The sequence below is a fragment of the Podarcis tiliguerta genome (assembly GCF_965153285.1).
Source record: "Podarcis tiliguerta genome assembly, chromosome: 6".
NCBI lineage: Eukaryota > Metazoa > Chordata > Lepidosauria > Squamata > Lacertidae > Podarcis > Podarcis tiliguerta.
The window spans coordinates 53,848,677-53,860,895 of NC_139539.1; the positions used below are offsets into that span (position 1 = coordinate 53,848,677).

Here is a 12,219-nt window from a genome sequence, read left to right on the forward strand (position 1 = left end):
TTTGTTCTAACCAAATGAACTGATAATGGAATAATACACATAGGGTTCATCCATATCACTGCATAAAATTGCTAAAATTCCAATCATGGTCAAATAAGTACGGCCATGGGAGACCTCTTTTTCCATCTGCTGGTCAGCCAACATATGGCTGCCGTATGCAGCCCTCTACTTACTTACATTAACTATTTTATTCTCCCTTTGTAATCAAGAACTCACATTCTCAAATGATTCAGAGTCCTAACTGGGAATGTTGATTTCAGAAAAACATATATTGGGTTAATTTGACACACTGCTTTTATCGTGTAAATATATGGTTACATTTATATTCAATTATGTGGGGAAATCAACTTTTAATTTAAAATGAACACATACGCTTTTGGTTAGAAATTAGTGGATTACCTAATTCATTCCTCTAATGTTTCACAAATGCTCCTTGTGCACATGTGCATAGGTAAAACACTATACAAATAGAATCTTGGTTTAATCATATACACAATCACACAATATTTTATCAATACATGTGTGCACAGCAGTAATAAAACATGAAGGAACTGAAAGCTGCAGCAAACAGTGCATGCATAGCAGTTGTTTGTAAAAAAATAAAAAATAAAATAGAAACAAGCAAAACAGAGCAGGATTTCTAATGCATTAGCTCTACTTTGCTAGCACAACTAACTCCAAATGAAGACAATTCTGAAAGCATCCCTAAACCCAGGCAAATTATCTGGGAGTTCATATCTATGGAAAGCACAGTATTTCCTTTAAGAAAACTGTGGTGATTTTCCTACATGCTTGCTCTAAAATACCAAACCTGATGCACAGATGCCAACATCAATTGCTCTACCAAAAATTATTTTTCAACATCAGTAAAAGCAAGAGTGTAGCACAATTACTTTCAATACTTCTGAGACTGATTACTTTTATATCCTCTTCAAATTAGAATTTGGAAAGACTTTGATATCTGTTAGTTTTTGTTTAACCCAGTTAGTTAGGTAAATATAATGCATGGTTTCTTTGCAACAAACCTAGCACCTCTTTAATGAAATCACTTGAGAAATTGGTCATTTGTGTTTTATTTTATCTAGCTCATACTTATTATAACATCACTACACTTTTCTGTAAAAGAAAGATCCAAACTACAGTAGTCTAATCTGACAAAGAATGAAACATTTCCTTCTGCAGAGAGTGTACAGCAAAGTAGACTTTAATAGGACTAAATCAGAAAGAACTGCTATTGCTAAACTATTACTCTTGCCAAAGTCTGCAATCGCCAGTCTTTTCCTTAATCTTTGGAAAAGAAAAGTGGTTTAAAATAGCAAAAAGACAGGGCAAATTATCCTAAAATGTACTTTACTGAAAACACTGAGAAGTGCTTAAGTCTGCATGGTATTCAGGAACAGAGCTTGAAACACTGTGTTCTTTAGCAATACGAACGAAACTGTTTCAAGGGCCAGTTGTTGTACATAACTGTTCCTCTGAGTAAGTTAACCCTTCATATTTTTTACAGGGTCTGACCCAACACTATCCCTCCAGATTGTGCCTCAGAGGTAAAGACCTAGCACTAAAGACCTAGCACCATTGGAAAGATGGTTGAAGAGGTTATTTTCTCTGGGCAGGACTTATGAATCATCCGACATCTAACTCAAGAGTGGGAGGTCTTTTTTCTGTAAAGGACCATACAGTGGTACCTCAGGTTACAGACGCTTCAGGTTACAGATGCTTCAGGTTACAGACTCAGCTAACCCAGAAATAGTACCTTGGGTTAAGAACTTTGCTTCAGGATGAGAACAGAAATTGTGCAGTGGTGGTGCGGCAGCAGTGGGAGGCCCCATTAGCTAAAGTGGTACCTCAGGTTAAGAACAGTTTCAGGTTAAGAACGGACCTCCAGAACGAATTAAGTTCCCGAGGTACCACTGTATTCCCTTTGGGTAATCTGTAAGGGCCTGCTTTCCAGCAGCAAGAAGGTTCATTTCCCTTTTCCATAGTCATATCTTCAAGAGAAGGGATTCAAGGGAAGGAGGAATTTAGTATTTGCCCTAAGCTAATTTAAGATGTTGTTTAGGATCAGCAAATGATAACAATGCAAGCAGAAGTAAATCCCGGAGGTCAATTTAACTTACTCTCATGTACAATGAATATGATCTCAACCTTAATATGTTAACAGTAGGTACAAAGCATTATCCAGTTTAGATTCCTTTATAACATTACTTCCAGAAGGCTAACTGCATTAGTGTAGCCACAACAACAATTTTGTTAGTTCACATTAAAGACTACATATTATGGGATATACTTTTGTGGATCAGAGCCCACTTTATCAGATGCATGTAATGCTGTTCTCAGTTGGCAGGTAAATATACAAAGGGGTGGGTGTGGGTTTGTGGGTGCCAGATGATGGGCATAACCTAGGGAGGGCAGCGGGGCAGCTTCCCCCTCCCCCGAGCCACAAAAATTATTGAAAAGCATTGAAAGTACTCAGTTAACTGAGGTTCTACACACACACCCCAGCAGAAGCCAGCCTCCCAACCCAAGCGTGCCCCTCTTAATGTCACCGATTTGGTGGTATCTTTACCCGTGATTTTTTTAAAAAAAAATTCCTAACAAAAATCCTATGCCTATGTGCCAGGCCCCTCTAATCTTTGGACCCAGCAAGTGTTAAAAGCTAATCAGGTTAGGCTAGCTTCCTGAACCCCTGGATCCAGCAAGTGTTAAAATACAAACCAGGTTAGCTTCCTCATGAGGTGACTGCCTGGGGGATGGGCCAACAAGGGAAACAAAGGAATGGAGCTCCGTGGGGTTGCTCCCCCAGCCTGAAGTTAGTGAGAAGGACAAAAGGCAGAGTTTAGAGCTGAGTTTGCAGTGATGTGGGCCAGAAGCAAAGCAGCAAGCACAGAGAGCGAGCCACGCTGTGACTAAGGAAGAAATAAGACCCATTTGGGGTGTTAATGCTGTGAACACCTCCATCACAGGCTTAAGGTGTAATAAACCATGTATCATAAAGATCCATGGTCTCTGCTGTGCCTCATTTCCAAAAGGAAACACAAACCCTGGGTAAGGGCCGAGAACCCCTGGAATCTTGCACCACTCAGCAATTGGGGTGGCTGGCATGCAACAACACATACACAAAAGAAAACTGAATTCAGTAGCTTTATCTAGAAATTGGAGAAAATGTTCCTCTGAGAATAAAATAGAATCTTCAGGTAGTATAAAATCCTTTCCCCCCAGTTTAGGATCCCACTGTTGAATAGCTAAATTCAATAATTTATATTATGTCATTTGAAGATGGTGGTACAAGTTTTGTTAGTTTTTTCTACACCCATGTGGACAGAACCTACCAACTAAAGATAACATTTGATGCAGCTGATGAAGTGTACTTCAGCCCATAAAAGTTTATGCCTTAATAAATTTGTTAGTCCTTAATGTGCCACAAAACTCTTTGCTGTTGTTTTTATACGACAAAACAATCTAGCCAGCAGAGTAACAATCTAGCCAGCAGAGTTTACCACTTCAAAGGAACAATGAAATGTTAAGATAACGGAGGGTAAATGTGTGGCTTGAAAAGTTCCAACAGGTTTGGAAAGTATCCCAAATGATAGCCAGACAAGAGGACAGATGTCTGTTACTTTGAAATCCACATTTCTTATGGTTGTTACTACCCCTATTGCAACTACAAAAATAAGCTGGTTTAAAAAGTTACTTACTTGGTGAAAATTAGATCCCCAGACTGTTACTGGCCTCACAAGAGGCCTTTTTTGTTTTGAGTGAGAGAGGGATAAATAAGAATGTCAGTCCCTATAGGCAACAATCCAGACTTTGTCCCTTCTTCTGACCAGTCTATAATCCCTGCACACTGTGCTGTTTACACTAGTAGTTTCCAAAATCCTAGTTCTGGCTATCATTTTATTGTTATTTATTTCCTTATATGCTTCCTATGTGGTATTTCAAAGAAATTTACACTATAATAAATATATAAATATTTAAAACAGATACATATATATAAATAGTTAAAAACAATTGTGTGTCTGTCTGTCTATTTATCTAGCTATCTAGTTTAAAATAAAAACAACATATACTTAAAATCAATTTCCAATACAGATACCAGCTAGTACTGTGTTTCTGTGTGATGCATGGATACTATAAAACACATGGACACAAAATCTAAGGAAGGTAACAAAGTACAATTTCACATAAGGAGACATGGTGTCCAGGAGAGTACAACTAGCAGACACTGAGAGTAGTAATACTTAAAGAAGGTGACTTCCCCAGCAAGGTATCAGACCAAGAAGATCTTCTTTAGATCTTCCTGAAATGATGGAGAACCTATGGCTCCCCAATGTTGTTGGATTACAACTCCCACTATCCTTGACCATTAGCTATGCTGGCTGGTGCTGATGAGAGTTGATGTGCAACCACATCTAGAGTCATAGATTCACTATTCTTGCTATAAAGGCTGCATCAGAGATGGAGAGGAGAGAAAGCACACCACCATCATCTCTGCTGACAAGCCAGCTCCTATTTCTATCAATTGTCATCTAGCAGCAGACATTTCACCATGATGCAAAAGAAATGAAAAGGTTCACTCCATTAGCTCTGCTCTGAGGGACCAGAAACTATGGTTCCCGCTCCTCACATTATCACCATTTCAAGTGGTCCTTACAAAACCTTCTGCTTGACTTTGCTTTTTTCCTCCTCCCTTCCAAACACATTTCCTTTTGTGTCATGTCATTAAGATGATAAGCTTGAGTGCAGGGACTGTCTTATTACTGATCTTTGTAAGTCTCTCTGGGAACCTTTTTTGGCTGAAGAGCAGGTTAAAAATGCTTCAGATAAATAAATGAAAGTCTTGATTCCACAAGCAAAATGTCAATCTTCTTCCATATGATAAAAGAAAGTGAGCTGCTTCAAGCAGTATACTCCCACAAGTCTCTTTTAAAAGACAGCATCATGAAACTCATCCCTGTATAACTGAGGTGGAGTATGACCTCACTGCAGGTAGACTGTGTTCTCCGCTTTAATTTAAAAAAAAAAATCCAAAGAAACTGCAGATAACTAAAGTTCTACCCCCACTTCAAGTTAATGAAATTCTAAGACATTCCTCCAAATGTGAAGAAGAATAGCCCTGATATATAGCAACTACAAAAAGTGCCAAAGTGTCATGTTAACACTGCTATGCTTAATTGGCACTGTAGGGCAATGTTTACCTCAGTAGAATGAGAAGGAAATTATTTAAAAGCACATAATAGCAATGAATGGGGAAACTGCACTACAATAATGGCCTAGACACAGTCAAAGAGGTCCCAGTGACACTCATACAACTGAATTCTATATACAGCTTTCACAATTTGCATGGTATTGGGGGAAAACCTCTATAATTCCAGCACACAAAACACAATATTCTATTGCAAGGAAAATGCAATAGCCCCACAAAAGAAGTGTTATCTTGGTAAAATAGATTAGATCCCCTTGAAATATGGGACTCTCTCTACATTTACTGCACATGTCGATATCATTTTTAAGGGCCCAACTCACCTCCCTTGCTTCATATATTTTTTTTACAAAAAATTAAAATCCATTTTATGTACAGTGATGTAAGACTGCATCTTTAGGGTGCAGTCCTGCAGACATTAACCTTTGAACAAAGCAGGACTTATTTCTAAATAGACATGTCAAGGATTGTGATGTCTGCCAGTTTGACATTCTAATATACATCTAGAAATGTAAACTGTACTAAATTAGTGAAATACGTGGGGCCTTTGAGAAAAACTAGAATTCAGGAGGGTCAAAATGCATTTTATTCATGGCAGCATAGGTATGATTAGGCACTGTTCCCAAAGCGGGAAGATGGTGCAAAATAGATCTGATGCTAAATATGAGATTTACAAAGTTGTGTGAACAGCTCTCCTCCCTCTCATGCTTTTACTAATTTTCACACCTCTCTGCATATTTATATGCAGCACCCAACAGAGCAAGATGTCTTTCTCTCATTCAAAAGTTTGCAACTTCACACCCTACTTGATAGCAAGCAACTTAATCCCCATCAGTAGGATTTTCATAAATTTATACATCAGTGTGTTACCTTCAGAGGGCAAATCTTAATCTCTCAGTACCTCCTTCCTCTTACATATTTGAACTGTCAGCATGATCCCTTTTAAAAACGACTGCAATCCGATGCACATCTGTATGGAGCAAGTCCTTCAGCAACGCTTTCCTCTGGGGTTAAACATAATCAAACTCCTCCAGAGTGGGCTGCGATTTCTGAAGGACGGAGCAACCCTAAACATGTTTGCTCAGCTCCCCTGTACGTCTGCACAGGATTGCAATCCCAGCCGATCCCCGAATTGCTTTTCTGGCTGACTCCCCACCACCATTACCTCATACCTTGTGAAATGTGCTCTAAACCTCCCTGCGCCCTAAACCTCCGTTCTCCTCAGCTGGGTGTTTGTGCTTAGGCTAGCGGGGGCCTCCTTTTCTGCCTCACCAAAGTGGGGGGGGGTCTGACCCCTCAGATATCCCCTTTATGAGCAGGCTTCCTTCCGACCCCCGCATTCCAGCAGGGCGACGCTTCCCTTGCCTTCTGGGCAGGGCTTCCTCACACAGCCCCTCCTGTCCCCCCACAAGGTCGTCCCCCGCCAAAGCCTCAGCGGGGCCCCAAGTTCCCTCGGTGGTTCCCTCCGCCAAGGCCGCACCTCCCTGCCGCCTAAACGAGGGCTGTTTCCACCGCCCGTCGCTCGCTTCCATAGACTCCAGCCAGCTCTTCCCGCCTTCGCCTCCCTCGCCCCCCGCCCCTCAACCCCACGCCGCCCGGGACTGCCGCTAGAATAATAACTGACCCGTTTCTGCCGTCTTGCTTCTCTCCGCCATGTTTGTTTTCATCCCTTCATTCCCTCCCCCTCCCTCCGCGAGACGCTGTCCGGACGTCACCATGGCAACGCACGTCACAGCCAGGGGAGTCCCCCTTTTCTTTTGCTCCTCCTGGAAAGCTGAGCGGCGCGAGGGAGGGGAAAGGGGTTAGCAAGAGCCCAGAGAGGCGACGGCGACCAGTTCCAGGCGACTCTCTGAGGAAGGCTCATGTCCAAAGGCACGCTGGCACGGGAGGGAATAAGCCCCCTTAAGCACAGTGGAGGTTGCTTGCAAGTAAACATGCCACAGGATCGAGACGCGTGGCTAAATATCTGTGCCTAAGCTTTGCCATGCTTGCTCGGACGTTAAGCCCTACTGAGTTCAACAGGAATTTCGCACGCATCACCCGAACTACACGATAACCCTTTCCGAATATACCCTGTGCTTGGGGTTTAAGGGACGAAACTCCAGTCATAGGCGCCAACTCTGTAGGGCTGAGGAATCCGGATGTATGTATAAGCTAAACAAACTATAGCTTAGGGCCCCGGTCTCTTGGGGCCCCCCAAAAATTTTAAAGGAAAAAAAAACCTGGATGTACATTTCCAAAATATAAGATAAAAAACGAATAAAATAAAACCTATATACAGCAACAGTGTTTTGTGTTGTGTAGGCTCCTATGATGTTAGTAATAGGCCCCATCTGCTAGCCTGCTCCCTAAAATATCATTGGTTTGCATGTTTCTATATATGTATAGGGTGCCTACATTCTGCAAGTGCAAATGTCTTTATATACCTGTTAGGTCCATAAATTACCATATAGTATATATTCAACACAAGAAAACAGTGACAATTTGTTGTTGACAAAGGACAGCTGGACATATAAAGGGCCCCATTACCTTCAGTAGCTTAGGGTCTCATGAAACCTAAATCTGGCCCTGGGTTTAGGGGACTAAACTCCAGTCATAGGCACCAACTCTATAGGGCTGAGGTGTCTTCAGCCCCTCCCATGAGCCCCCCATTTCTGTTGGGATGGGGCTGAGCCCCCATTCTTGAGGGAGCAGAGGAGGCCGAGCGTGACAGTCATGCACATGACTCACATTGGGGCCCCCCTAAATCCGAGGCACCTCTCCCACCATGTTGCTGCCCCCACCTGCTCACACCTGCCATCGCCACCGTCGCTCCCCAGCCAAAGTCGATGGGCATTGCCATTCAATATTTATATACTTATATATCTGTCACATAGTTATGCTTAGCAATCATTGTGCAGGAATATGCTATGCACAATTGACATGACAAATCTTGATAATCTGTCCTTCCCTCTTTGTTGGAAGTCTTCGCCGTTTGTACAAAATGCCCTTTAACTGGTTTCTGCTTAGGTGCTCTAAGTTTGTGGACATGTGTGGACTGACAGATGTAGACCCTTTCCGTATACCTTATTGAATTACACAGCTTTGTGAATTTATTGGCTTCAGAGTTATCCAAGATCCCGTCCTCTGTTGCACGATGTGAGGGCAGAAAGTGGGTAGAGGGAAGCCATCTTGGCCTGTCCTTTGACTCCAGTAGGAATGTTTTAATACTGTCTCCTTTGCAAGTGTGATATTACACATTGCAGAGCTTGGAAACAAGCTTTAAATAAGCCAATGATTTTTCTTAAGCTCTATTCTTCCCCTGCTCTTGCCCTTTTTGGCTTTGGCATTGGGAATGCTTCATGGGCATTCTGGTAGTGCAAGAATATATCTCCTCTAATGTTAATCTCCCCCACCTGTGTAGCGCTGTGCTCCACTATCTCAAGAGTGCCTAGAAGCTATCCTATCCTGTTCCTGCTCTGTCACACGTAGCTCACAGTTGGAATGTCCTATTGGAGACTGAGCCTTCTAGAAAGTAAATTTTAACATGGCACGTGGATATAAACCTCAAAACCGTGCATTTTATTTTCTTGCTGATCATGTAGGTCTTCTCTTTTTAGATTTTTATCTGACAAACATTTCCACACACAATAAAAGTGACATCCATGTGGGGAAGATGAACAGCTGAGTCAGCTCTGCTGGGATTTTAGCATGTGGGTCAAGTGAGTTTAAGGATTTCAAGCATGAATCTTACGGCTAAACAAGAAAAAACAAACACATTACTCTGTTCAGAGGCAAATCAAAAGCACTCAAATAGATTCATTGATTATAAGGGAATCCTTATTTGAAAAAAGTATTTGTGTATAGTTACAAAAGTGGTCAATAAACATGGAATCAAAAACTTGGAAGGCTCAAAACGTCATCTAGTCCAACCCCCCTAGCAATGCAGGAACCACAACTAAAGAATCCCTGACAGATGGCCATACAACCTCTGTTCAAAAACCTCTAATGAAGGAGAGTCCACTATTCACTTTTTTTAAACCAACAAGAAGAACATCATTAATTTAGATTATCATACAGCATCACGTTTCTGTAGGTGTGTATTGTGGTAAAGACAGAGCAGTTCTGGAACATGGGAAGGGCTGGTAGAGCAGGGGTCGGCAAGGCTTACCTCCCCTGGGCTAGTTCACTCCAGCAGAGATCCCTCCATGGGCCAGATCATGTGTGTGTGTGTGTGTGTGTGTGTGTGAGAGAGAGAGAGAGAGAGAGTGCGCCCGTCCGCGATTTCCAGCGTCTGTGCATGTGCGATTTCCGGCACCATGGAAGTGAGTCCCCGCACTATGCTGCACTGCACCGGTTTAGCGCAGCACGCGGGGACTCGCCGAGCAGGCAGCTCAGTTTGTGGGTGGTTCATGGGCCGGTTAAACGACCCCTGTGGGCCGCTTGTGGCCCATGGGCCTTAGGTTGCCTACCCCTGTGGTAGAGCATCTACTCTGTAGGCAAAAGGTCTCAGGTTCATTCAAGGTAGGACTGGGAAAGGGTTCTTGCCTGAAACCCTGGAGAGCTGCTAAGTAATAGCAAAGTAGTGTCTGGACCAATGGCTTGATTTGGTATAAGATGGCTTTGTATATTCCTATGTTCCTGTATTTGAAGCAACCTACAATCTGCATTTTCACAAAAGGGAACAAAAAAAATGAAAAATTCCAGGATTACCTTTGCATTTATTTTCTTCTGAGAGAATAATACTGTAAAAATATTTACTCTGAAGAGGCAATCTCTAATGTTTAGAGTCTAAATCAACTTCCCAAAATCATAGACTGGTCATAACCTTCCAAGATAAAAATAATTAAAACCAAGTAAACTGTGTACACAGGGGAGGTGCTATGTACGACCTGCATGGATACATTAAACCAACACCCTCTCCAGTGGCTCCTCTCTAACAGCAAAATGGTCTCCAGATATAGATTGCCCCAAAACGAGGTCAGAAAAATATAAATTCATGGCTGGGTAAGTACAGAAATTACCATTATCTCTTTGGAATCAGTGGTTCAATCTGATTGCAGTTATACAAAAAAGTAATTCATCCCAGGCAGTACAACAGGACAACTATATAAACAACAGTCTTATGTTTTATAAGAGTTTCCAACAAAATGACACTTGGTTGAGGTGTTGGTATCTAGCCTGAATGTATACACAAAAGTCCATATAACTGCCCAGTGTATCTCCTGTTCATCTTTTCACATTAACAACACAGCAGAAGTGGCTGTGCCTCTAATGGAATAGTCCAAACTATAATTTGGTGTATTATTATTGCAGTATTATTATTGCAGTATTATTATTATTCCCAGTGTGGTTATAACCACAAGTGGTCAAATGTTGCAACCCTGTGTGTGTGTGTGTGTGTGTGTGTGTTGTATTGGGATACTGGCTGTCAGTCCAAAGAACTAGAGATGACTGAATGAATCCAGGGCAGGCATAGATCCAGAGACTGCAAACAAGCAGCCACGGGCAGGTAGTAGGCAAAAGGCCAGGTTTCAAAAGAAGCAACCAATGCTTTAAAACAGGGGTCAGCAAACTTTTTCAGCAGGGGGCCAGTCCACTGTCCTTCAGACCTTGTGGGGAGCTGGACTATATTGGGGGGCGGGTGGAATGAATGAATTCCTATGCCCCACAAATAACCCAGAGCTGCATTTTAAATAAAAGGGCACATTCTACTCATGTAAAAACACACTGATTCCTGGACCATTCACGGGCCGGATGTAAAAGGCGATTGGGCCGGATCCGGCCCCCGGGCCTTAGATTGCTTACCCATGCTTTAAAGCAAACTTCAACAACTCCTGGCTGGGGCTGGTGGGAGTTGTAATTCAAAATATCTGGAGCCACCAAGAGGACAAAGGATGCTCTAAAGAACATAAGTGTTATTATTGCATACATTATAACCATGACCGTAATCTATTGGCAGACATATCTGTGGGGCTAAGGGAGCCTGCGTACATCTCTTAACAACAGTGACATGCACAGTCAGTTGCCACATATTGTGACTCTGCAGAGACTGAAGATAACTTTGGAACAAACCTAAAGCAATCCTGGCTGGTATCTAGTGAAACCTGTTGTGCCAGACTTGTTTTCCTGTTGCTTGTCTTTCAATGGCTGTCTTCATAACATAATTCATTTCTACAACACCTATTTTCTATATTTTGAAAGAGTGGTCCAAATATTTGCGCCAGTGGCACACTATGAAATGACAAAGGTTTTCACTTCAGTTGGCTTGCTGGGTATTTAAGGTAAAGACTTAATCTTATTTTTGGATTTATTAATGTTTATCTTGGATTAGACATTTATCTGCTAAGGATTTTGACCTACTTCTGTTGAACAACTAAAATGCATGATCCTATAATAGCAGATTAGAATGGTTTTTGCTATGTTGACATTTTAGCACACATTTCACATATGGTCCCTATTCAATTCTTATGATACCTTTCACACCTATACTTCAAATAACTGCTTATTTTCTACTAAGTACAATCTGTCTTGCAGCATTCAGCAGGTGTTATACTGTTTGATTAGGAACAGCTTAAATATCAGGCTTCACAACCACACAAAAGGTTTGGAATGATTCTTACCTCCGCAGTTCCATTTTTATCATATTGCTAGAAAGAATGAAAAACTTATGTTGGCAAAATTCCGTCCCATTATTTTTATTTTCACTCACTAATAGTTTTTTTTTTGTTCAGTCTAGTTCCAAATTAGTATGCCTAAAAACCATTTTTGCTATTTCAGTGTGAAAGGGCAAGCACAGATTCTCATCAAGGTTTAAAGACACTCCCTTATAATTCATAATAACTATATCAGTGTTAATCAACACATGCCAAATAGCTCACACTTTAAAAACATGGATTATTGCTCTTGCATTCATATGCCTACTTAATTTATATCAATAGTAAGTGTGTAGACCAGGAGGGGGACTTGATGAGGTTCAGCTCCACCTCCCATCAGCCCCTGCCAGCATGTTGTTAGGGATCATGGGAGTTGGAGAA

At 41.7% G+C, this 12,219-nt stretch overlaps 1 protein-coding gene across 2 annotated transcripts in view; it reads right to left on the reverse strand.

Moving 5' to 3' along the window:
* The window catches only part of BEND5 (BEN domain containing 5), a 706,924-nt gene extending 699,532 nt beyond the window's left edge, over positions 1 to 7,392 (reverse strand). The window contains exon 1 of one of the 2 annotated variants that reach the window (XM_083447871.1): positions 6,828 to 7,392. In XM_083447871.1, the coding sequence (XP_083303997.1) occupies positions 6,828 to 6,921 (94 nt within the window). In that variant the 5' untranslated portion in view covers positions 6,922 to 7,392. The remainder of the gene's footprint in view (positions 1 to 6,827) is intronic. The other variant, XM_083447875.1, reaches the window with a different exon arrangement.
* Between the last annotated feature and the right edge of the window lie 4,827 nt (positions 7,393 to 12,219).